Source organism: Hippoglossus stenolepis, chromosome 15 (genome assembly GCF_022539355.2).
Source record: "Hippoglossus stenolepis isolate QCI-W04-F060 chromosome 15, HSTE1.2, whole genome shotgun sequence".
Taxonomy (NCBI): domain Eukaryota; kingdom Metazoa; phylum Chordata; class Actinopteri; order Pleuronectiformes; family Pleuronectidae; genus Hippoglossus; species Hippoglossus stenolepis.
Genome location: NC_061497.1, coordinates 13,541,564 through 13,568,486, shown reverse-complemented (window position 1 = coordinate 13,568,486; position 26,923 = coordinate 13,541,564). Strand labels below are relative to the sequence as shown.

Below are 26,923 nucleotides of genomic sequence, written 5' to 3'. Positions count from 1 at the left end.
TACAACTGAATTATTGTTATTGATGCATGAACATGTAAGCAATTATTTTAAGATTAAATCTATATCGTGTTTAAGAAACAACTTCAGTCCAGCTTCCAAGTTTGCTGTGGTGGTGTAATATGATGAGCCTTCTGTACAGAGCGGATCAGACAGTAGACTGACCCAGAGTGAAAGACAGGGGAACAGTTATTCTGTGGGGAGATGAATCAGACTGTAAGCAAATGTAGACATGATGAAACGGTACAGACGCTGTGAATAACAATTGCAGAGCTTCAAGATTCATCCAAAGGCGGGAAGCGGCTCTTACGGTCAGGGGCACTGTAAGGTGCGAGGAGTTTATAATGAAACACAAATCCAGATGTAACACAAACAGGATATCAGACAGTATGTAAAGAGACCGGAAGGTGGCATCAGGTTAAAAAATAGCGCAAAATGGAAATATTTAAGTAAAGCATGAGTAATTCAAGCCATTTCTATCAACTGTTCAGACGATTTTGTTAAAAACAGTCCAAAAACAAGCACATAAGATAGATTTGTTTATCAGAACTTCAGAGAGCAGTTTGTTTGGACGCAAATTCATCACAAGCAAGTTCAAGTTATATCATTAAGAGAGCAGACCAGATATACTAAGGATAATAAATTGTTTATATCTATATTTATATTTATATTATTAGTAGTAGTGGTACTGTGTAATGATTAGATTTTCCAATAACGACTCCACACTGGTTGGGGGCGCTAAAGCACCAAGAGAACACCACGAAGAACCCCCCCCTAACGCTGCTGACGACGTGCTGGTGCCTCAGTCGCCACTTCCGTACACTACTATGAGCAGGACGGGCAGCACAGACCGCTGTTAATCATCAACTTCTGGCCATTTGAACCAAACGTGAGTATTTTTATTTATTTATTTACTACTTATTAAAACCACCGTTTAAACCCGGAAGCGTCGAAGAGCTGAGGTCCCCTCCTGCTTCGCTCCGTCGTCTGTTGCGTCGCGCCAAAACAAAGAAGAACTGAAGTGTGGTGGTCGTTGTTTTAAAACATCGCGGAATGGTCAATGGCGAAGAGAAAGCTCCTCCGTGAACCGGGTGATGGTTGATGTGGTCCTCAGCGGGCTGACACGGGACTGAACGCGTTTGTGACAATAGCTAGAAATGCTAACGTAAAGGAGTCAGCCTCGTTACCCCATTAACAGAGGGATGGTGTTCGGACAAACAGCCTTAAAAAGTCAAATAAACGACGATGACCGAGAAACCTAGTTGCTCGGTTGCTGTTTTACTTCATTTTATCACGTGAAAGTATCCGGATAAGTCTCAGGTACATGGAATGTTATGTTGTCCTTCACCCCTCCCACTTCTTCTTCAAGCGTGAGTAATGTTTCTGTGATGAAACGAAACCTGTCCGAGGAACTGGTCTCATTAGCGGACCTCATGTTTGAAGTGTAGGGAATTACCACCAGGGCGTGTTGTGGTTAGTTATGAGTCGGCCTGGGAGGAAACAAACAAAAGGTTCTATATATAACACATAATAGGTATTCCTCACATTTATAAAATGTCTTGCTGATTGTCAAGTGTTTGTCATGCCGTGCCTATGGAGACGATTTCAAACCGCAACCTTCACTCGGTAGCAAAGAATGTTTTTTAAACTCACAGGAAATTGCAATTTAACATTTATTGTGATAATTATCAATATCAACAGACAATTTTTTATCTTGATATCATTTTTGGCCATATCACCCAGTCCTAGTTATTGCTGGGAGAAACAACACCGACCACACGCCTCCCAAATATTGAGAAAAAATATTAGACATCACTCGACAAACAAGACACATGAGATACTATTATGATTGAACCTTTAGCCAGATGAATCCCATTGAGATTACAAGATCCGTGTTTGGAGAGAGCAACAATATGACATAATTTAGGATAATTTGAAGGACACGTGAAAGTGAGTTTACCATATCACATTCAGCATCTTAATAAAATAGTGTATATGCTATGAGGTCGTGTGGTGGCAATTTCTGTGAATCAAGCACAAAGTCAAACACTTGTGATTCTGTAAATTTAATCCAGCATCTGCAGATGGACTCACAGTACAATCACCAGAAGGACATGTACAAATGAGCAAAGAACAGAGGGAGATCTGTGTACTTACTAACTCACAGCCCCCTCCCATTGAGTATGTAAAGGTATTTATTACCCTCCTGGTGTGTTAATCATTGTAGGAGACATCCTGCTTTCACATCTCTGAGGACGACCCCAGATATGAGATCCCAACCATATGCCGCGTGAGAGCAGTTAATGTGGTTTCCAACAGTGGTTGAGAGTGGAGATGGTCTTGGTTGCCTTTGTGCTGTGTTCAAATACAAATCATGACTATAAAACATGATAGCTGCATCTTAACTTTTCATTGCCACACCATGATAATGCCCTGATAGTATCGCAAACTGCTTTGCACTGTTTTGTTGTGTGATGAGTACGTCAATAACAGTTAAAATATGTTTATTACAATGATTCTGGACCCAATATGATGTTATCATGTATTATGGTTTCATTTTTTTGCAACTGATTAAAAAAAATACGTAAATGTAAATAATAATTATATGATAAACATATTTGTGTGACTTCACATTTTTTCTTACAGAATTGGAGAAAATGTCAGATTCAGACTCTGATTCTGATTTTGTTCAATGGGACAATTTCAGACACCGAGCGATAGAGGTGAGTTATTAACTAATAATCAAAATTAATATTTAGTCAGCTTGCAGTTTTTTGTATGTCACCCAAAACTGTCTTTTTCTCTTTTGTACATTCAGAGAAGTGATGTAGTCTTCAGTCCATTAGGTAAGGAACATTTATGTCCTAGTTTTTATTGTATCAAATTACTTAATTGCTTAGTTGATCAATTTTGGTGTTTGTGAAAAATGTTGAGTGTTTTGATGAAGTTAAATATTAATTTTGTGATTTTTTTTTTTTTTATCAGACATGACAAGATTTCACTTTATAGTCCAGTAATCAGGTTTTACTAGAATTTTAATATAAAAAATATATAAATGAATGCCAGGAAATTCCTTCATCTACTATCTTTTACTTGTTGTTAAATAAAGGTATTTAAAAGTACTTAGCCCTTCTCTGGGGTTTCTTTTGCTAGCTGTTGCACAACATGTGACATTGCTTTTAGAATCAAGGTTATAGCTTCTCTATGCGGCTCTTTGCTGGGTGACACCAATTTTCTGTATTTTTTTTTTTAGAGCGTGATTTTGATCGATGGGACTTTTTACCTGCCGCTACCAAACAAGAAACTGGACAGCGGATGAAAATTTGTACCCTCTGGCTTCCCATTCTTCTGCAGCGTGAAGAATCCGGCTTTAATGTTTCCTGGGCTATACATATAGGCCTAATTGATGCTCTGTACGTATAATTATGACTGTGATCTGGATACATTTTAGTTGCCAATCAATACAACCAAATGCTCAGTGTTAAGACTAGTGAAGAATTTTTAATTGTCTCCTTATAGGGAAAGTGAAGATATAAGTTTGAAATGCCTGCACAGGATCGAAACAGTGGAAGCAATTCTCAGAGCCTTGGAGAAAGGAAGTGTAAGTACAATAGAATTGTAATAAAAAGCAAAATATGAAATTGCAGTGTGGTTGTTGATGCTTTATCCCCAATAGTTAGCTTCAGGCTAAAGAAGGATTTTATTGGGTGGATCTGTACTTATAGCAGATACTGTTTGTTGTGTTGGTGTTAGTAGCACATTTTCAGAAATTCCATTTTTTGTGCATTTACACCAAACCCAAGAGTTTTTAAAGATGTGTTGGGGAAAGTAGATTTGTGATAGATTCTGCTGACCTGCAGGTATAGTTAGTTGTAAACATTGTCACATGTATTAACAGCAGAGACTTTGTTTTTGTTTTGAGACTTCAGTTTGTGTTTGCCATTTTGCTTAATACTTGGATGAAACGTTTATATATACAGTACACCTGTGAACTTTCAGGTTGTGTCTAGCAGCATTACTTAAATTTCATCACCACACCAGTAAGGATGAAACCCAACTTGCAGAACATTATGTTTGAAACAGAGCACAGAATAGGTATAATATTACTGGTACAAGTTATTTGAAATGGTATAAAACGCACACATTATTTTAGAGAAAAGGAGTAGATTGAAGCGTTGAAAAATGGTTATTAGTATTTTATGATTTTGAAACTTTTGCTTATGTATTAATGCCCTGTTCTCTGTTTCAGTTGAAAAGGAACCAAACAAAGCACATTTTCTGGATAAGCAACATGTTTAACGTGGTAAGTTTGAAAAAAGGCATAGTCTTTATTGTATATGTAAGGGGTTATCAGCTAATATGTCTTAGGGTTCTTCAAGCAGAGGCATGGCTTCTAGCTTATAAAGTTAATGATGATGTTGATCACCTTTCATGAACATTATGCAGCTCAAAGGGCTTTAAACCAATTTCTAAGTGTATAAAAACATTTAAAGAAACAAGTAGGAGTTGTTGCACATTCAATCTTTATTATTCTGTGTTTACACTTTGTTTCCATATAATTTGGCTGAGTGGAAACGTTTCTGATAACAAAAAGGATCAAGCCAAGTACTGAACCTTGTGGAACACCAAAGGGAATAAAGTTGAATGTAAAAAACATCTAATTGGTGCATCGCAAGAAATATCCAATGTTCACAATCTAAAAAAAATATTTTTGCCAAAAATAATGAAAATACTTTTTCCTCTGTTTGGCATTTTGATTTCTTTGACTTTTTAGAATCAGAGTTCCCCAGAGGTTTTGGAGGATGCGTTAAACTGGTTGGAGCGAACAGGAGAACCGGCTATTCGCAGACGTGTCCTGGATCTCGGCCACCCACGCACATGCTACATGGCCCTGCACCATATCTTCACTGAGTGTACGTCAATCACGCTACAGAACACACAGACTTTTCTGCTACAAAGCAGCTCTGACATCATTACCACAAGACATTTCTAGTAATTCTTCTAAAGGGAAAAACCCAAACATTTGAGCAGTTAGTGGATTTAGGATTCTAATTTATTATATAGCCTCTAAAAGCCTTCTAAATGTTCTAGGAGCAGGTTTTCAGATTATTTTTCAAAGGTGAGCTAACACACTCTTCTTTTGCTTTCATTCAGATGCCAACTATATTCAGGCCATGTGTACTAACCTTGAGAGGACAATGAAGTCACTAATGGCTCAACCGCCTGACCAGTTTGTTGAGGTAAGACAATACAAGGATCTACAGACTGTAAAATACATATTTTTGCTATAATATGTTAAGAACAGTAATTAATAGTACCTGTATGTAGTTTGAAAATGAAGATATGGAGTATCTATGGTAATTATGTGGTGTTATTCTCTGCAGATCCCCATTAGCCATTGTACAAACACAGATACTCTGCATGTCCATATATACGCATTTACAGTGTGCTGCCCAGCTTGTTCAAAAGCATAACAAAGAGGAAGGCCCACACAACAACAGATTGGCTCCAGAGTGATACACTCAGCACTTTTAATTAAGCCACAGAGAAAACCATACTTGGTGGGGGATTTTTAATCGACAATCCAAAACCCAAGGACGATTATTTGATTGTCAGAATTGATGGGGGTAGATTTTCTGTCACTTAATTGATTGACTAATGATTGCAGTTGAAACCGATCCATTGGGTTCGATAGGACCTCTCAAAAAACTATTGTTGCATTTTGAATTTGGATAGATCATTATTTTCCGTCTTCCCTCAAGTTATCGATCAAATAAGAAAAGGCAGCCGTAAACGCTACCAAGCCTAAACATTTGTCTGTTTTGCTATTTCAGAGAAGCGAAGCAATGAAGCAGAAAGGAAACGAGAACTATAAGAAAAGTCAGTATGAAGATGCTGTGCAGTTTTACTCCAAAGCCATCAAATATTAGTAAGTAACATTTTCATATGTTGTTACAATGGGTCTTTATCCCAGAACTTGATTCAGGTCTAAATATGTTTGATAGGGTAGGAATGTTTCCATGTGGAGAAACCATGTCATTGGTTATACATGTACAATAATACAGTAAAATATAACGACCATGCAATGAATCCCTGTATTTGTTAAGGTGCGTTGTTTCAGTTTTTGTTGACACTTTGTCTATTCAATGTATTTTATTATAAGAATAGAAATAAAGCTCTCCATATAATACAAAATGATCTGACTGAAATGACAGTAGAGCTGGCTGATACTGTCAACATTTTTATTTTTTTTACTTAAGATTCACCATAAAATGAGTCACTGCAGGGTTTTTTGATTTTATAATTGTTATAAATGGCAAATTTCTGTCCTTTTTTAAAAACTGAAATGTATTTCTTCTCCATCCAGCCCCGATAACCACATCATTTATGGAAACAGAGCCCAATGCTATATCCGGTGTAAGAAGTATCTGTAAGTACCACTCACACTGGAGCACCATTCATTTGTGTGATTTTCATTCCAGAAGAAGAAGGCAAAGTAACTTTGGCATCATATTTCTGACTACATCACAATGCTCTATAATAACTTGCATTTATTGCATTTGTACATGCACAAGACCAGAGAAAAATGCAACTGTACCGAAAACTGCTATGCATAATAACAATTTTTATGGTGTGCCTCATAAAATAGCAATCCCACATTTATTCTTGTAAGTAAAGCTAACTGTTTTTAATTACTGTGTTACTAAAGACATAACTTAAATACAGGCAGCAGATAAGCAGATGAATCACACGCCAGAGAAGGCCTGAATTTTTACTTGATTTTAATGGTCGTGGTCATCAAAAGTACAAGACCTAAGAAATGTTTTAACCCAAACATGAAATTCTGATTTTTACAGAAAGGCAGTTGGTGATGGAAAACGTGCTACACTGATAAATCCACTCTGGGCAAAGGTACTGATCTCTTTCATTATCCAGCTACAGTGAAACAGAGACTGATCCAACATTTATTGCACATAAAGTATTGCTGTCCTAAGTTAAGTGTATTACTCATTCTGATAATTTGTTTGCCCAAGGGGCGACGTAAATTCAGTGTGGTTGACTACGGATCACTTAGTCCTTGGATCTGTGTGGAACACTCATGTAAAATTACATTTACATTTATAACATTAGAAAGAGAACAATTCAAGCCTCAAGTTGACTCCATTGACTTCATCAGGTTCTCTGTATACAATATACAAAAACAAATTTATTCTTAACAATAAAGGATCAATAATCACTAACTCCCACTGAGGTAATTAAATCTACAGCTATAACAGGGTGCACGAAGGTCACTCTCAACGCCAACAGTTTAAAATTTGTATTAATTTATTTCACTATGAAACTGTGTCAGGACAAATGAGAATATGGTGGGTCGCTACAGTCTAAATAATTAAAGTAAAACACTCCTAACTGAAACTCTACAGTAGGGTCTATTTGCTGCTGATTCATGTTTCGAGCAGGATTTATGTGCTCGAAATGTAAACTGTTCTCTATGTTACTTGACTCCACATGTCCTTCATTGCTAAACTTAGATTAGAATTAGAAGTTGATGCATGGGTTTTTCCTTGCAGGGTCACTACCGCTACTGTGACGCTTTGTTCTCATTGGGAGAATTCAAACGAGCTATTGAAGCCAACAGCTCAGCCCAGAGTCTGTGTAAGGGTGACCATGAAGGACTCAAAGACTTGGAACAACAACAACTCAAGTTCATCCAAGCAATAAAAGAACTCAAAGGTATTTTCCCTGCATGTATGTTCACAGAAGCACCCAAATTCACGTATCTATCTGAAACAGCATGTCAATTAAAAAAGAAATTTGTAAAGGGTTATATAGATGAGCAAGAAATCCACGTGTAGTGCACTGTGTTTATTATACAGATTTACAAAGGTGCCCGTTCTTCTCAGTTAAACACAACTCAAAAACAGGAAAATTGCAGGTGGGGAAAAAAGTCGAGAAAAGGGGGGCAATTATTTTAGGTTATTGCATGTTATTGTCATGGAGAGCAGAATAACTAGTTTGTTGCTCAATACTGAAACCCTGTCTTGTTTGCTTCGTTTTCAGGTGGGCGTCCAAACAAGAACAAAAGGTGTGTGTGTGCTCCCTAATACACAATTTACTGCAAACATGATTAATAAACCATGACAAACAAATGGAAGCTCCTTTTGTATTTTGTTGATTTTTCTACAGACCGGACAGCACAAACGGGGCAGAAGCAGCTGTAAAATGTACGAAGCTTGGAACGGCAAAAAGCGTATCTGTACAGACCAAGGTCAGTGACTCTTTATTTCTAATTCAACAGGTAGCAGCCATATTTGACACAATAAAGACAACGTTTATATTAAGTGTGTTTAATTAGCTTTGTGATTCTATAAAAGTGAGGTCATCTCATGATGATTGATTGGTCGAACACGAGTATTGTGCTTTGTATGGTAGAGCAGAGTGGGGATTTCCTTATTTCTCCAATTGACCTGAGTCTCCTTTGAAATGTAGATCATAGAATGATCATTCCATCTACATGTCTGGTCCAGGGCAGTGAACCTTCCTGAGCCTGTATGGACATTTAATCCACGTTTGATGTAGTTCATTGTCACTAAATAACTTTTGTGTTGACAGGTCTCCGAGGTTAAAATGGACAAACCACCAGGTGAGCTTTACAGTGCGTTATACTTGTCATGTCTCATTTTTATAAACACATGATTAGTTTTTTTTTTTTTGCAATAAGTGTAAGTATTATATAGTAAGTGTAATATGTGCAAAACATATACATATTTGTTAGTGCCATTTTTCCCCCCAACATCCATATGTTATTAAGATCTCCCTGGTTTTAAGTGGTGATTTACAGGTCATTTTTAATCAGGTAATTATTGAATGTCTGCAAGTCCCTTTTCAACCTTTTTTAACTGTAAATTTTGTGAAACAGCAAGTTCAGAGTTAAGATGTATAACCTGGTCTGTGGCTTTCTTCAGTGGTTTTCTTTTAATATTTTCATAGCAGAAACAATTAACCGATAACCCTCTCCTTGTTTAGAAGATGATAGACAATACAATTTGACTTAATGCAGGGCCATGCTTATCTTGTAGTACCTAATAGAGTCTTTACAAATGTGTGGTTTGCGTTAAATGTGCCCTGCCGGGATGATGACCTTCAGGAGGCTGTTATGCATTGTTTACTTGTATTAGGGATTTCTGTGTTAGTTGGTACCCTGTGCTTCAAAAGATGCTCCTGCTTAAGACCCTTAGGTGTCCTGAAACCTCTTTCATCACATGTTCATCAGTTCACTATATTGCTCTCACAGTAACAGTCAAACACTTCATGTTCTCTCCCCAGGGAAAAAAACAGAGATTGCACAGAAGAAGGTCGCTACTAAAGACCCTAAACCCACAAAAAGGTTAGTGAAAGCACAATGCTATAATCAGTGCTTGTATAAAACATGTCCCTGCTTTAAGATCTCCACTGTGATCATAAAAGGAACCACAATTTTCTGGCCACTGTTTAAAATGCGGCTTTGCAGAAAACGTGAACATGTTGAGCGAAGGAAAACTGGAGCTGTTGACAGTCGTGGATTTAACTACATAAATAAATGTGCACTTATTTTTAGTGTCTGTAGGTAAAACCTAATTCTCTGTTTGTATTTGACTTGAATTTGTTGTCATTCTACTGCCTTTGTTCATTGTGTAGTTAACCTCTTAAGTAATAGCAGCCTGGTAACAGTAACTACAACTAGAACAGTCTGCTTCATTGATAAGATCACACAGTCATGTCAAACCAAGGCTGGCAGCGATGTATCAACAGGACTGAACGGTTCAAACAAGATGTTTTCTACTGCTGCTTTTAACCACACAAAGAATCTGCCACTTTAATCATTTTGTGGAGGACGGTGTGGAGTACAAGTTGACTGTATATCAGACTGTTTCGCTGATTGAAAATACTGTGCTTCCAGTGAGATTTCTTCAAACAGTGGACAAACTAATGTGGGGGTTAAAATGGAGTCAATCACTACAGCAAAGAAGAAATCAAAGAGCAAAAGTAATCCGCCTGCAGCTGAGGTAAGCCTGGAACGCAAACTACAAGGGCACTTAGAGTGTGCATACCTCCGCCTTGGCTTAACTCTACCCTAATTAAACCACATTTAAATTCATTACAAGTTACACACACTCAGTATCAGTCCCCTAAACCTGTTTGATTGTTTTCATCAAGATCCAAGAATTATTCTCTGAGAAATCGAGGAATTCTCACTATTTTAAAGAAAGTGTGGAATCACAAGTGGTGTTTAGTCTTATAAATAGAAGTGCAGCGCAGCATAAAATCTCTTAACAAAGCCTGGAGCATTGACTCACTGTGGCTGCTGTCTCTCACATGCTTTTTAAATGAATGCCGCCAAAGCTTGGTTGTTTATTGTGTTGTTAGCTTCCATTTAACAGCATCACGTAGCTTTTAAAATCATAATGATTGTAACTTTTAAGTTCTAACTGTATAATTGAACGAAATGACCGACCTGCCATGATGTGTGTGCTCTCTTCAGAACCAGAAAGTGCCCGATAGTAAAGCAGCTGTGTGTAAAGAGTTGAGGTCTTTGGTGCAGGATGCCCACACCGCTCTGGCCGACCTCCGCAGCCGCAATGCAGAACAGGCCTTCAGCCAGGCACTGGCCATACTGGAAACTAACACACCTAAGGTAATCAAACCACTGATATGTAGCCCAGTGCAGAGGTTGGAGCACTTCATGCTGTTGCACAATTTGCGAGCCAAAATTCCAAACATTACAAGAGCAGATTCAGAGAACCATGTGCAAATGACATGATAATACCATTGAAGATCAATGTCAGCCTACACTGGGCTGGAGACATTGGTGCTGTGGATTCAGGTTTGTCCACAACATCACTGTTTTATATCCAGCTCGGGACCTTCACTACCAGCTTTAAAATACAAGCAAAATATGTCTCAGACATTGTGAAAAACTTGACTGGATTCAATTTTGGCTGTGAACAATCTGCCAATAAAGCCAGGAACCTGTTCTCTTCAGTTGTCCAGTTGTGTATCTACACTTCCAATCATTGTCTCAAATGATGAGTTAGTTTTCCATTACCATGTTGAGGTTTGTTGCTGCTGTCCTCTGCGTGAGCTAAAAACATACAAATGATTGTTTTTCTTTAACTTTCTTAGGAACTTGGACTTTCCACATTGGATGTACTGTTGCTGCTGTATGGCCGCACATCTGCCCTGACAGAAATCGGACAGCCTGAGGTAACTGATAGTTTGACTTGTTAGACCTGAATGGCAGCAGCACACTGCTTCTCCATATACACTGCACTGATGCTAGAGGGTTTTGGTACATTGACGTTGTAGAGCCGGCCCTACCTCATTTGTGTTTGTTATCCATTTAACGCTTTAGAACAGCACCAGTAAAACCAAAAACTAGGGATGTCCCAGGTTCAAGATTCTTTGACCCAGTCCAGTATTAGTACTGTGTATATGTGGCGCTTTTATGTATTCTTGCTGCACAGCTCATTTTCCTACAAAATAATTAACTTAACATCAAGTATGTATGTTGTGTTTTGTTGCTAGACAAATATAATTGAATTGAATCTTTCAGGGGGAAAAATTTGGCTGAAACCAAGATATAAACTCTGTGTTCATGTTTATAGGTTTCTGTGTTTTCCATTTGTTTTTCTTGTGGCCAGTATCATCTTAGCATCTTAATTATATATAATATAAAAAATATAGCAATATGGGAATATCCTGTGCTACTGTCATAACATGTGTGGTTGCTTTGTGAAACACAGGAACTCACAGAAGCACAAAAACTGATGGAGAAGATGAAGTCGTTTGAGGAGCGGACGTTTCAATGTCTGGTTTTCTATGCCACTGGGAGGGTGTATCTCAAAGAGAACAGGTACAGACATCTCTAGTTGTAATAGTTTACTGTTACTGTTTACACATGTTGCGGTTTCTAACTGTAAAACATATGCATCTCTTCAGGTTTGCAGTTGCTCTGGATCAGTTCTCAGATTCTCTGCAGATGGTGAAGAATCAAATAACTCCTGGTATACTCACCTGGCCCCTAACTAAAGAGATTGTCAAAGAGACACAAACAGACTATTTCAAGGTAAGTTATTGTAGGTTTGTGTTTATTTCTGACTTGAAAATAGTGTTTGAACATAAACCACATGCAGTGCCATTTATGAGTTTTTACACCCTCTCTGCTAATTATTATACATGTAATATTTATTTTACACTGGTTAACAGTAAATACATAAGGGGTGGGGGCGTGCTTGCTGCTCAGCCTTTAAAAAAGTTCTGACAAATACTTTGGTCCATGTCTTGTCAGAACATGAACCATTCAAAAAACGAAAATTTGACTAAAATCCTCACTAGTTAATTTCCAATTAGAGATCCGAAGCAGGACACAATACAAGTTAAATCTGCTTTTCCTATCAAAAAGTCTTCTCTGTTGATCAGTGTCAAAAAATTTGGTTCAAAAAAGTTTTTATGGAAACAATAATGAATATCACTGTCTCATCACATAAATAACTAAATGTATTTTATGTTTTGCTTTACACTTCAGATGTTTGCCTTTGTTTACATGTATGTTCTCTTTGTAGGGAATCCTGGAAAGATTTATAGAGATGTGCAAATTCCCTCCTATTCCTGATGCTGTATGTCGACTTGAGCAATGCCGAGGCTCTTTGAAAGCTGAAATCTACCTGACTGACCCAGATTTTAAGGTAAACAGCAGTGAAACACAGCCACATGGTGTTTTTTAATTCAAACATTTAAAAGAGGGATGTTTTTTTAACTGTAAGCTTCTTTACCCAAAGGGCTTCATTCAGTTATGTTGCTGTCAGAGCTGTACTGTTGAATACCACATCGCCTGTTGGAAGACACTAAAGACATCAACCTTCTCTGAAAAGAATGAAAAGGTAAATTGAGATTTCATCTCCATGTGTAATTTGTTACTGTGCACAGATACAGGTAGCTGTTAACTCCTGCTGTTTATATTTATGTTGCAGGATTTCTTGCAAGAAGAATGTTTGACTCCAGACTGTTTCGGCCAAATCTGTAGTATCAAAATCATTGGACCGACGGGCCTGTTGAAATGCAAGGTAAGATAGTTCTCTGCAGGGGAGATGAACATGTGGAGCCACTGTGCTCGTGAACCACAGGATTGGTGTTGACATGATTTGTTTCTCTTTTAAGTTTGAAGCTACCATCCTCAAACCACAGACTCCTAAGAAGCCAAAAGTGAACCCGAAATGTACAAGGTGAGTCTGCAGTCAAACATCATTGTTACTATGATCTCATAGCATTAAGCATCATAAGGAGCATTGACTGCTAGGTAATCTTTTTGACCTGGGCTTTCAGGCCACAGCCTTTTCTAAACTTTTAATGAAATGATGTACCTGGTCACTCTCAATTACAGTCATATGTCTGACCCATTAAAATGCCTTTTTACCTTAAACCAGTACTTGTTTTTCAATTACTGCCTTTCTCTCTGTTTGTATGTTTTAGTCTGAAGAAGTCAAAACCAAAGGTCGAGCACCGGCCCAAGAGGAAGCAGCTCGAGCTGTCGTTTCAAGAGAAACCGCCAATCAGCAACGAGATCCTGCAGCAGAACGACGACTCTGCAACTCAGAGTGAACAGAAAGGTACTGGAGTTTATCTGTCACTTTTCTGATGGCACTTATTCTGGAGACGTGAGCTCACATTCAGGAGAAGTGAAGTCTGTTTATTCTCCCTTTTTAAATGTCGTGTTTGCTCGTTGTTTTCAGCCTGGTTGCTGTACAGGGATCGGGTTCTACTGCAGATCAGCCAGAACATGGAGTTGCTGAGAGAGGAGAAGAGCCTCCAGGGGTCAGCCCTGATAATCAGCCTGAAGCCCTGGCTGGAGCTGGACTCGAAGAGGAGGAACCAGCTCGCTGAGAGGATGCTGAACTGGCAGCAGGAGCCTTTGGAGACGTTTTGTCGGGCTGTTGAGCTCCTGTTGGAGAGGAAGAATCGGGTGTGGGCTCGTGTCCTGATCGAAATGCTCAGTAGCTCTCTGGATGTAAATCAAAAACTCAACAACTGGGCATTTCAGCTCAACAATGCAGGTCAGCATTCACCATGTTTCTGTAGATATGACTTAATGTTTTGTATCACACGTGTAATATGTGTGACGTGGAAGTAGTCAGGTGTTGTATAAGAAATAGTGAATTTTAACATTATTTTCAGGTTGGGACGTTTGACCAAATTCTTTTTCATCTCTTTAGGCCTGAACGCTGCCAGATCCTTCATCCAGTGCAACGCAGAACACTTGGAGCAGCTGGACCTCGCTCTTCTGCTCACCTTTGGCCCATTACAGGAGATGATTTTAGCCAAGCTCGGTACAAGGCCCGAGCTTTTTTCAAGTATTGGCTTGACTGTGACTGAATACCTAAAACAGGCCTCACCACAGGACATGAGACTCTTTATCTGGACTCTGGAGGAGCACAGGGAGGAGTACCTGACCTGCCACACTATACTGGATGACTATTTTGATATGGGTATGAATATTTAACTTGATTTGAAAACATGGTGATTTTCTGCCCTGACTTCATGACTCATCTTTCAATTGTTTGTTTTACAGATGGACATTTTTCGGTCTTAAAAAAGTCTGATGAAAATCAAAATGTAAGTCCTTTAGAAACCTTGGAGAATTTTGTTCCCACTCAAACTAAATGTAATGGAATACTTTTGGGGAAAGTTGCTTATTTGGTTTAAAAGTCTTTTTACTTGTTAAATTGATTTAGCACCTCTAATGCTCACAAATTACAACATTGTATCTGTTTTATCTGTTCAAAACCAAAGTGTAAAATTGAAAAATTGTCATTCACTTTGTCTTCATTTCAGAATTCTCCTATCAAGACTAAGGGTCGAGGTCGGAAAAAGAAACAGAGAGAGACAAAGGTCAGAAATTGAATAGGTAGTTGTTTCTTGAAGACGGGACATTTTGTTCACATGTAGCATCACTGATGTGTGTCCTCTTCTCTCTCAGGGTGTTATTGTTTTGTCTGGCATGAGAAGCGTAACTCCAAGAGATGAGTGGGAGCAAGACTTATTTGAAGACGACTCTTTGTAAGTTTCGTCCTCCTCACAGACACGGCTTGTGTTGTAACTGTCATTTTAACTTTTAAAAACATGGAGCTTTGTGTCAACAGATCATTCCTTCACCCGGCTGATCCATTTAGTGTACCCAGTCACCTCCGAGAGCAAGTGGCTGATTTTGAGAACCAGTACAACGGCATCCCACACAGAAGTCACTATAAAAACATTTTGGACAACAACCCTGACCCAACAAAAGAGAGTTTGTACGAGTAAGTGTGAGCCTCAGTTCCATAGATACATCATCTTTTATGGTAGGTTCACAGTTAACGCAAAACAATTTGTTTGTATCAAGATTACATAGAGAGTCAAATCAAATACACAAAAGTGAAAATTTCCATCGGTTTGAACGCAGTGTTACTGTTCATTTTAATAACTTTTTTAACAAAGCAGCAGAAAAACAAAAACAGGAGGGATGAGAAAGAGAAAATAAAATGCAAGACAGCAATCCTCAGGAAAAGACAGACAATAGTTCTGGTGCTAGCTAGACGTTACACTTCAACTTCCTCAACACACAGGGGCGCCCTAATGAGAAGCTCTTGAGACCAAGTGCCATAGAAACGGCCCCCGTGTTCTTCTTCATTGGTTGTAATTGGTTTCAACACAGTTGTGACGTGAATCTTTATAACATGTTATTAAATGTTTTAAAAATCAGAGACATAACCAATAATTATTTGAATAAAAAACTAATTTTATTAAATGTGTATTTAAGCCTGAACAAAGACTGGTAACAAAAGTTCACAGTTGTTGGTTGTCATAGTAATGCAATACTCTCTCTGGCTGACTTATAATATCTTTAGTGAATAGATATTTAATATATACATTATAACATACATTTTTAAACCAGCAGGTTGATATTTCTTGCTTTCAGTGAAAAGGATGTGCCTTTACACTCAATCGTCAAACTGCCTTTTATACTTTGTTTCCCGTCTTGTCTTCTCATTTTGATTTTCTCTGTGCTGCTGCAGCTACTTTGCCCAGATCTTGGAGGAGCACGGTCCGCTGATGGCTGAGGACACCCTGCTGGTCGGTGAACTGAAATATTTCCCTCCCGTGGCTCAGCAAAAGATCCAACAAGCGGGCAGCTTCGAGTCCTTCCTCCTGGAGTCTCTTCGCTTCATAAAGATGGGGAGATGTATCGGCCTGGCTAAGCATGCTGTTAGCTTGCAGCAGGCAGGACATGGAGCCATCCTGGATGACCTGGACATCATAGTGGATCCTGACACAAACCATGTATCTACTGATTTGCATGAACCTGTTTTCCCAAGATATGGGGGCAATTCTTCATCTGCACAGACTCAAGTCCATCCCATCCTCCCAAATCCTTATACATTTTCCTTCAAGTCAGCTTGTGAAGTTTTGCCGTATGAGGACAGCTTCTACCGCTGGAGTAGCAGGGACAGTCAACAGCCATCCCCCTACCTTTTCGACAGAAGTGAGTTGGATCATGTCAGTGATTCTGATGTTGGAGTTTTGGATATTGATCCATATCTGGGTGAAGTTGCTTCTTGGACAAGTGTGGAAAACCTTTTGAGGAAACACCAAGCAGTTCAGGTTAATGTCAACATTTTAATCAGATGTTTGAATAAAGCAAGATGAAACACCTGAATGCTGAATTGTTAGTAAGTTGAAATTGCTCCTCTTTTTTTTCCTGTTAGACATGTCCAGAGACCATGAGCAGTGTCGCAGTGAATACAGAGCTTCACATGCGTTTTGAGAGCTGCGAGGTGAGTGCAGCAGCTTCATGCTACCCAAATGACGGTCTGACTGATTTATCAATTTTGATGTTGACCTTTCTGACCCTTTTCACTTTTCCAGGGCGACATCAACAAAAAGGAGAAGAGCAACAAGAGGTTGGAGCAGCAGATCAAGGAAATGGCAAATGGCAGCGTCAACCAAAAGTACAAAGACGACATCACCGCCCTTGAGGAAGACATACGGAAGATCACTGCCAATATACAAGTAGGTCCATAACCAGTTATTATAGGTACAATGCACAATAGATGAAACTGAATAGCGGATGATGTAATAAATGGTTCTTTTCTCTTGTCAAGGTGACCAATAGGGAGCTGACACTGTTCCAGCAGAGGCTGGAAGAGGAGGTGAGAAAGGACCAGAAAGAGAAGAAGGCCAACCAGGAAGTACTGAAGTCCCTCAAGCTGGAGACAGAAGAGTTGGTGGAGGAGCAGGGAAGGTAAGACTGAGGGCGATGAGCGTCCGTCACCTGGTTCGTTTTTAGATCGGTTCTCTGTGTCTGTTTATTCAAGCATCTCAGCTGGCAGCATGAACATAGATCAAATAACCTCTTGTATATTGTAACATATATGGGTCACAAGTGTTTGTACAGACACTCTTCACAATTTTATTTGGAATAAAGGTACAGTTGTATATGTTGTGCAGCATTATCATCACATTCCTATTTTTGACATTCGCACAAGAACAATGTAAACTAGAATGCCAGTATAGGCCATACAGTCACACCAAATTCTGAATTTTTGTTTGGACACATATAAACTGTTGATACTTGACTGAATCTGCGTAATCTCAGCCACATGTGGTAGTTGCAAGTTTCTAGCTCTATTTAAATTAAAAAAAACACCCTCCTATGAGGCAACATTTAAAAACACTAGACCCAGAGTTCCTGCCACACTATACTGGATGCACCAAATTGCACACACTCATAGATATCAGTCCCCTAAATAAGAAATATTTTTTTCTTCAAGATCCATGAATGGGAAATCAGATCTCACTTCATCCTAGGGGAAACTCAGCATTTTTATTTTTTAAACGTTGATTGTTCCCAGTTGTATAGTGTCTCAACATCATGCTCTTCATCAGTTACAGTTTCAGCAGGTCACTCTACACACAGGAGGAAATAAATCAGATGTTGATTGATCTATAATTTTAAAAAAAATTATTACATTTTTTAATGTTTTATTTGTGGGATTTTTTTTCATGTGTAGTCTGTCCCGAAACATCCGAGAAAAGAACACCTGCTATGAGGCAAAGTTGAGAGATTTCCTGGAGCTGGGGTAAGTGATGAGAGAGTCAGTGGTGAAGCATAAGTACAAATCCCGCCGGGTTTTCTTTTGTTCACTTCTTTCTCTTTGTCTCTTCAGCAATCAGTCAGCAGCAGAGAAGTCGAGTCTGGAGGATGAGATCAAGCGCCGCAAAGCTTCGGTTACCTCGGCAACCAAGAGGTCTCACACAGCTCAGGTAAGTCCTGCAGCTCGACCCTAAACAGGCACAATTAACAAGTCAGTTCTTTGTTGGTCAGTCATTGAAAATGTTCCTCCTTTCTATACTGGCATGTAAACAGAATATATTTTATAATGTATCATGAGGACATTTTCCCCTTCACTTACAATGAAGGCACAACAGTCCTCTTAAATTCAATCAAGATGCAGTAAATTGCACACACCTTCCTTTGGAAAACAGTGAAAATGTTGATAAATACCTTTTATCAAAATGTTTTAGAAAGTGATCATATCTTTCCACCAAGTTTCGTGAGAATTTGTTCAGTCGTTTTTTTTAATATAATCTTGCTTACATCAAACCAACAATCCAACAAACAAGGGTGAAAACATAACCTCCTTGGCGGAGGTAATAATATCATTATTTGGGGTCATCACTCTTTGCCTTTTAAAAGCTCCAATTCTCCTGGATAGTTCTTTATGACTCTGTTTGTTTGAGGTTGTTGTCCTGCTGCAGAATCAATCTTTGACCTCTCAGATGCCTCCCTCGTGGTTTTGAGACAAACAAAAACATTTAGAAGCAGCCCTTTAACTGCTTGATTTGCTTCTGCAGTTGTTGGCAGTGGAGAACAGCCGGGAGCAAGGTCTGTGCAGCCTCTACAAAGAGCGGGCAGACGCCAACGCTTTTCTCACCAAACTGGATGAAGTAGCTCACAGGTAACGGGAGTGAAATCACAGCTGTGCTAACAGTTTGGACTGGTTTTACATTTATGTGTCATGTCCTTTATCTTTCCAGATTCCCAAACCACAACCTGGAAATTAATAGAAACACCTGGAGATCCAATGTCCAAGAAATTGAAAAGAAAACCTCCATTGCTGAGGTAAATTAATTCACTACAAATAATTTAAGATCACTCAAAAAAAGGAATGAAGATGGCAGCTTCAATCAGAGGCTCCAGCACCACTGCGGTTAAATGTTTGCACATATTTCAAATTATCCGATTTATGACATACTTCCCTTCAAGAGAAATTCTGAACCCTCAAACCCCCCAAAATGTTGCTAATACGTCTCTACAATAATTGAATGCAAGGGCTAAAGGGTTGAACCAGTTTTTTTTTAGAAAGACCTGTCTCTGTGTGGTTCACAGACCCAGTACCAGGAGCAGTTTGATCAAGTGAAGAGCGGGAGACGAGTCAGTGAGTTAGTCCTAAGCAACATAAACAACCCATCTGAGACTCCAGCAAAACCAGTAAGACTTTCATTTCTCTATTTTAAATGAAACCCTTTTTTAAAATTGGTGATAAATAAAAATAAATTATTGAAAGTAATTTACAGGAAACAGTACAGTATAACAGTATAAAAATGTAAAATCCTGTCCAATGTGTTGTTGCAGCTCTCTGGAGCAGCCGGCTCCCCACCGCTCGTCCAGCAGCCCGCAGCTCCGGCAGCAGCTGAGGCTCCAGCCGCTCCGCCTCCAACGCAGCACAAACCTCCAACGAGGACACTGGAGCCTCCACACACCATCTTTGACAAAACCATCGAGGGCCTATCCTCCATTTTCCCTGACTACACAAGGTAACACACTGACGCCATGTTTGACGCACTTTAGACTGCGTGCATGTTAACTCTGCTGCAACTATCACACATACGGCTGCTTCCCTGGGAGTTCTGCAAAAACATATGTTCAGTGAAGTTTCTGTTTTTATTACACTGTTAACATTAACACAGTGTAATGAAAAACAGTCAACATCAGCTTTCGCCAATAAGTAAGAAACTAAAGTACAGAAATGCTCATGTATCTCAGGTCAAAATAAGAGTCGTTCTTCAGAAAGCAATTCAAAGTTTATTTTTTAACTGTAACTTGTTCTACTCAGTTTTCAACTTTGTTATAATTCTTAAAAAGCAAACCCTAAGCGATTCATTAGGTCATGTTTGGACTGCCGATTACTGCTCTCAGATGTCCTTAAAACATCCAATATTGGTTTTGTTAATATGATCTGTGTTTGTGTTCAGGGCCGAGTTGATGAGGTTTGTTCAGGAGCTGCGTTCCTCCAGCGGTGGAAGCCTGAGCAACATGGCGCTGCAGGATTTGGTCGGCGGAGCGACTCAGCTGATCCTGGACCATCAGGTAGGTCTTGTTTTTAAATACTCTCACCTCTGTAAAAATTTGGACATTTCCTGAAACAGTTTTTATAAAAAAACTACACACACATAGGGTTTGGTAGTGATCGTCCAGTCACTTGTCATCTGTAAATAACTGTTACCTTTTTGTCTGTTTAATAAGGAGCTTAATTCAGTGAGATCCAACATCGTGGGACCTGGGAGACCAGCTCAGAGTGGCATTCCCCCTTATGTAGTCACAGCTCCCGTCTGGCAGCCGGTTGGATTCCAGAGATCCACATATTCTGATGCAGTAAGTCCAAAACCAGTAACAAATACCCAACAATAAGCCTTTCCTATTATAATTCATCCCAGCCCCAGCTCATTAATGTCACATTTTATTAAGAGAGCACAGTGATATTTAACCCCAAAAAATAGGCAACATCAATAGAGGGATTTATTTTTAAAGAAAGATGAAATACAGATTAAAAACTAGATTTAAAAAAATGACTTGTAAAAAAGAGGAAGTGAATATAACTAAAGTCATAATAAGTAAGTAAGTGTTATTTGAGAAGTGATTAACAAAATTGTCTCAAATTAGCAGTTCTCTTCATTCTGAAGATGAATCAAAAGTTTGTTTTGAAGTAAATCTAAAAATGACAGTGGCTGCTATGCTAACAGGCTAACATAGCAGGTATAATGTTTACTATATTCTCCATATTAGTTCAGCAAATGTTAGCATGCTATACACACAATACAGTTGAGGCTGATGGAAATGTAAGTGAGTACAAATAAGTTTTGACCTGATGGTGGCGCTAGAAGAAAACTCAACACATGAGAAAAGTTATTGCATTTCATCCTCTGGCAAACAAGAATGTCAGCACCAGATTTAACAACAATCGTCTCTCCCTCCTCACACACTTGCTAATAAAGTATTTTGTGTGTGTTGCCAACAGATCAATGTGGAGGATCCCTGCATCATCTGTCACGAGGACATGAGTCCAGACAGCATGTGCGTGCTGGGCTGCAGACACAGCTTTCATAAAGATGTGAGTGAGAAAAAGTTCTGGTGTTAGAATGTGAGCAGCTGAGGAGGATTTTATTAACCTCCCTCCAGTTGTTGTTATTATTAAAGTGCTGAGTGAAACGAGGAGTCAGAAAAACCTCATCACTACCTGAAGAGGACCTGTTCATGTTTCTTCAGAAATTAATAAATACCAAACAAAAATAGTATTTATAAGGGATTTTATTTTTTGCTGACATGAAGCTGAAGTGCAAAAAAAAAAAAGACAGAATTAAAGGTCATTCAAAAAAATCTGTCAGCTTTTCTTAATCAATCTCTTTCATGATGTCAAGCTGCAGAACACAAACTAACATTGTCAGACGAGTCTGTAAAGTCACAGAGTAAAAACTTCATGTAGAGAAACAACCAGGACTCATTGTAGTACCAGATGTGAACAGACCAACTTAGCCCTGACCTCTTGTGATCAGGTTGGATGTTATTACAAGGTGTAAACAGGGCCATGGATGATAACTGGCTGTATAGGCCACAGCAGGGACAGGCTGAGAAAACACTCACTGATCTGAGCTCTATTTGCATTTGTTGGAAATATTATCTTCGTCTATGAAAGTCTAGTCAAGCTTATTCATTTTATCCAGGCTTGTCTATTAAGTATTTCAATTAATTATGCACTTAAACCATTTTCATATCTAAGGAAATACTACCGCTGGCCATATAAGTGCTTACTGCAGAATTGGAATATGTATCTGATGTAAAACAATCATAAAGAATCAAATTAAACTGATTGAAAACGAACCATTTCTGGAATGTGTAAGTGCAGGAATGATACAAAAACACAACTGTAGTGGTCAGCAGCTCCACAGCAGAGCTTTTTAAAACAACTGTCCTGAAGCCCAGACTCTGAATGTAAACAAAGAAAACAGATCCAGAACAAAGGAGTTGGAATAATAGGTCCTGTGTGTGGACGGTGACGGCTGCTGGGTTTAATATTCGTCTTTTGTCCCGTCTGTGTTCAGTGCATTAAGTCGTGGCTGAAGGAGCAGAGCACATGTCCGACCTGCAGGAACCACGCCCTGCTGCCTGAAGACTTCCCCGCGCTGCTGGGCCGGAGACGCCAAGCTCCGTAACATCGAACCACTTCGTCACTTCCTGAAAGTCTGCTTTTATGTTCAAGCTTTTATTTGACTTTTTATTCATTCAAATCTAAACATGCCTTTTTAGAAGCTTTTTTATATAATTAAAAAGCGGATGTGTAGAGAAACACCAGTTTTTACTTTAGCGAAATAAAACTGTCTCGTGTTCGATCTGTTCTTTCTTGTTTGTTCATCTCTGACATTTCAAATTTGAAAATTAAGATTTTCTTTTACGCTGCTCTCTTTTAGGAACAAATCATGGGAAGTGGTCAAATGTCTTAAAGTTTTTTTATCATCGTCTCCATGAATGTGACGTTTATTACGTTTGAATATAACTTTAAATAATCACTCTCCTGTTACATTATGAAAGAAACAAGTTCAGATTTCCAATAAAAAATCTCCTGGGTCACAACATTGTCGTCTGTCCTGTTTGTTTGTATGAATAGTGGCAGCAGCAGAGTTCCGGGGAAGTTACCTGACGGCTGGTTCAGACTCTGCACAGCTTCAGGGGGAAGTTCTCAGTGATCAGATGCTCGTCGTGTAACACAATGACGACATTCACTTCAAACTCTAAACGACAGAAGCAAACAGTGCATCAGAAAAGAGGCTCTTTAAATATCAGATAATTTTAGTTTTGCATGGGAAAGTGACAAATTGCCCTTTTACAAGCGTTGTGCTCGGCAGCTGCTCTTATCTAACCCTCAGCAAGAATAAATATCAGTAAATAGAAGCAGACCTCAAACTATGAATTGAAAAAATAATACAGAATCAAAGTACGTGAAGCAGAGTGGGAGGCTTTACTGACCGACTTTGAAGTTGGTGGTCTCCAGCGTGGGGCAGGTGAACAGCCTGGGAAACACCATGTAGATGGGAATAGAGAGGCCGTGGCAGACGTCACCTTCAGCGATCTGGATGTTCTGAATCTCTGTGGCATCTCTGGCGTAACCTTCGGCACAACCTGAACACAGCCGACATTAAGAAAAAAACATTTCCCCCTCTTACAAAAAAGGAAATTTCATCAACTCACCACAGGTCTCTACTCGTACAAGTTGAAGCTCAATACTCTTGATGGGGACGTCTGAGTTCTCCACCACCACCTCTCCAGTCAGCGGCTGGCTGATCACACAGTTGGTGGCGTCTAAATGGCCTCGGATTAGAAACTTTGGCAGTGAACTCCTCTGAGGACAGATGGGAAGTTCATTCTCTCAGCTTTGAATTAAACAACGTGAAGCAATAAAAATATTGTAAGAAGCGACGAGGGTTTCTCACCTCTCTGATGTTATCTAACGTGTCTGGAGTGATGGTGAAGTTTACTGGGTTGGGGGCAGTTTTAGCTTTCAGTGGCTGAAAATTCAAAAGGAAAAGATTAATTCAACGTGACTAACATCTCATCTGAGTTTAAGCATAAAAAAAAAAATGTATAAAGTTGATTCCAAGACTGAATCAAATGATCAAAAAGTCATGTGATGTATAGTGTCCCAAACATGTGGTGTTTTACACAAGACATGAGGATTCTCATTGTAAAGATGGTAAAGTTAAATCTACAGAAATCTCAATGACATCAGACAAAGTCAACTATCCAAAGGGCCTCATCCAAATAAAGTTTACTAAACACCAATAATAAGGCAAAGAAAAATAAAATATAGAAAAACAATAAATGTCCTATAGCTGATTTGCTTTACTGCATTTCAATCCTGGGATAGTTTGTGTGTGAACCATGATCACAGCTTTAAATCTGAAGCTCCAAACACAACGGAGAAACCAACTGTCACATGACTTTAAACTGTCTTATTTCCACTATCGCAGTTCCACTCACCTGACAGTGTACGATGAACTCACAGTTCCTGCTCAGGTCTTTGGCCAGCAGGGAGCGCTTCATGTCACAGCGGAGGGTGTACTGAGGAGAAGAAACACACAAACACGACAGTTCACAGAAGATCTGGAACACAACATTAACTTTTAACTAGGGCTACGTTGTAGCACTGAACGGGCCCGAGCACACGCAACTCGGGACCTGTTGGTGGGGAGAGCGATCGGCGACCGGGCACACGGCTCTGCGTTGCATGTGTTTTGCACACTGCGGGAAGGACAAACGCTTCACTTCCTGCGTCTGTCACGCGACGTCGATCCTTGTCTACTAATTGCGCATTACGGTCCACGCAATCAATTGCAGATCACATGGTGAGAATTACATGTAAATGGAATGATAGTTAAGCCGCCCTAATTAGATTAGTTCCATCATAAAGATTTTCTCCTAAAGCTGGATTCATTTATATCTGAGTATATGCAGTTAAAAGTGTGTCAGTACATCAGTGAGTGTCTTTGTGTACATCTCATATCTTTTATAACAATATCTTAAAGGAATTTTTCAATGCTGAAATTAATAAAAATGCATGAAAGATGTAAATTGAATTCTGAAGCAGATTTAACAAATCTGTTGTGGTTTATTTGTGGTGTGAAAGCAAAACAGAAAACCACAGGATTTTATGAGCACACGTGATGTGGGATTCTGCATGAATATAAAAGCTGAGCTATCAAATCCATTGGCTGATTGTAAGCAGTCGATAAATTGATCTCTTGGTTGATTATTTCCTAAGATATCAGAGGGTGACATGGACTTCAACTTGAGGCGTGTTGATCATGCATCGTACCTGAATGTTGACAAAGACACCGTGGTAGGTCTCGTACAGAACTTTGTTGCCCTTTGTGAGCAGAGGAAACTCAAAGGGGATCTCAGTCTTGCCGCCTGGGATCTTTCCTGCCTTGGCCACCTCGATGTTACTGCTGATCAGCTGGATGGGCTGCGGCATGTGACAGGAAGGTCAGATTAATATCAGCATTGGTTAATTGTCTATAGTTTATCTGTTGTAGTAAAACTAGAAAGACTAACAGATTAACTGCTTCGGCGCTCCTAAGTATCGATTCTGTCTATTCTGCATTAATGCTGATGAATATTTGTGAGGATCGTGAGGTTTTTAAACTCCCAAGAGACACATCTGTTACGGACCCCAGACGTCCTCAGGGTTAGTCCTCATAGTTCACCTTGACAGAGTTGTAGAAAGCCTCGAAGACGCCGACACTCTTGGAGCTGAGCTGCAGGTTCACCAGTCCCTCCATGTTCAGAGAGATGCCGTGGTGCTGCAGCGGCTCCTTACACACCAACACAATGACACCAGCCACCGCTTCCTGGACACACACACACACACACACACACACACACACACACACACACACACACACACACACACACACACACACACACACACACACACACACAGCTCAGGTCCTGACTCCTGCTGTAAGAGCTCTGAACATGTCCGAGTTTCACAGTCATGATTTATACTCTTACACTATTTTCATCTAAACTGATGCATCCTCTCTCCACGTTTCATGCAATTCACCATGAAGAGAATACTTATTTACAATATTGCAGTGTACACAACCTTCATCAGGTATATATATTCAGATAGATATATATTCAGATAGATAGATAGATACTTTACTGATCCCGAGGGAAGGTTAGGCATCCAGTAGCACACAAAACAGGTTGTTGTTTTTTTTAAAGGTGAAAACAGTGCAAGAATAAAGCTTGGAATATAAAACTAGAGATATAAACAATATCAAATGAAGATAAGCACAGGCAGTGGTGGTGACAGTCTGGCAGCCCAGTGAGTGATGCTTTTAACCACTCTCATGACTGAGAGGCCACTGAATGTGCTCCTGTGCCTGGTCAGTGTGTCTCAGCTCTTCGATCTGAACTGTACAGTCACACATACTAACACTGTGGGTGCGTCATCTCATCAGAGGAGAAGAAAAACTTAAATCAAGAGTAACCCGAGAGTTTTCCCCAGTGAGAGAAACAGGAAGCTGGCAGCGTCCAGGTCCGCGTCCTCATCAGCTGTTGGTCATGTGCTGAGACAACGCCTCTTAGTTAGTTAGTCAGTTAGTTAATTAGTTAGTGAATTTAAAGAACAGCACCTTCTAGTAACATTTAACAGCCAGATGGAAATGTTGGAGCTAATGTTGGATGTAGCAGCAGTTAGCATTAGCTCGCTGTGTTTACGTACTTACCCCTTCATGGTAAACTTTGTTCGCTCTTTTCAGTCTTATATCCAAAGTGACGCTCATGTCTGACGCTCAAACCTCACATAGACATTAAATGTACAGGTTCCGGTTTATTTTAAATATGAACACAACAAACTAAGCGGCGTTAAATGTAGTTTTTACACATCAGAGTCTGGTTTGTTTCTAGCCGGAAGTATTATCAAGACCACTTCCGTTCAGAGTCCTTCAGAATAAAAGCGGCACTATTTGTTCATTGAAAACGCTTCCGGCTCCACTCCATCAAAGTAAAAGC

General features: G+C 39.4%; 2 protein-coding genes across 5 annotated transcripts; one reads left to right on the top strand and one right to left on the bottom strand.

The window, feature by feature from the left end:
- Positions 1-774: 774 nt before the first annotated feature.
- On the top strand, positions 775-22,978 carry ttc3 (tetratricopeptide repeat domain 3). 2 transcript variants are annotated; one of them, XM_035178331.2, is made up of 47 exons: positions 788-886; positions 2,225-2,287; positions 2,644-2,720; positions 2,816-2,843; positions 3,251-3,410; positions 3,517-3,598; positions 4,247-4,300; positions 4,772-4,910; positions 5,152-5,237; positions 5,832-5,926; positions 6,365-6,427; positions 6,855-6,909; positions 7,569-7,731; positions 8,059-8,083; positions 8,185-8,266; positions 8,611-8,641; positions 9,325-9,385; positions 9,938-10,043; positions 10,520-10,672; positions 11,161-11,241; positions 11,781-11,890; positions 11,977-12,103; positions 12,600-12,722; positions 12,816-12,917; positions 13,008-13,100; positions 13,195-13,259; positions 13,507-13,643; positions 13,767-14,087; positions 14,247-14,519; positions 14,603-14,646; positions 14,866-14,922; positions 15,011-15,090; positions 15,174-15,329; positions 16,086-16,671; positions 16,776-16,844; positions 16,936-17,079; positions 17,172-17,311; positions 18,081-18,149; positions 18,237-18,333; positions 18,925-19,028; positions 19,108-19,192; positions 19,460-19,561; positions 19,706-19,887; positions 20,326-20,440; positions 20,597-20,725; positions 21,369-21,461; positions 22,450-22,978. In XM_035178331.2, the coding sequence occupies exons 2-47, from the start codon at positions 2,281-2,283 to the stop codon at positions 22,558-22,560; spliced, it is 5,262 nt and encodes a 1,753-aa protein (XP_035034222.2). In that variant the 5' UTR covers positions 788-886; positions 2,225-2,280; the 3' UTR covers positions 22,561-22,978. The 2 variants fall into 2 exon arrangements, with proteins under 2 accessions (XP_035034224.2, XP_035034222.2); XM_035178333.2 differs by lacking the exon at positions 2,225-2,287 and having other exon boundaries at positions 775-886.
- Positions 17,489-26,857, bottom strand: vps26c (VPS26 endosomal protein sorting factor C). Of its 3 annotated transcripts, none has more exons than XM_035178335.2 (9): positions 26,638-26,857; positions 25,609-25,752; positions 25,218-25,367; positions 24,383-24,463; positions 23,836-23,910; positions 23,594-23,744; positions 23,372-23,524; positions 23,042-23,136; positions 17,489-18,353 (listed from the first exon to the last, which is right to left on the bottom strand). In XM_035178335.2, exons 1-8 carry the CDS (start codon positions 26,692-26,694, stop codon positions 23,054-23,056), a joined length of 894 nt encoding a protein of 297 aa, XP_035034226.1. In that variant the 5' UTR covers positions 26,695-26,857; the 3' UTR covers positions 17,489-18,353; positions 23,042-23,053. The 3 variants fall into 3 exon arrangements, with proteins under 3 accessions (XP_035034226.1, XP_035034227.1, XP_035034225.1); XM_035178336.1 differs by lacking the exon at positions 17,489-18,353 and adding an exon at positions 21,661-21,679; XM_035178334.2 differs by lacking the exon at positions 17,489-18,353 and having other exon boundaries at positions 22,012-23,136; positions 26,638-26,856.
- Positions 26,858-26,923: the final 66 nt, after the last annotated feature.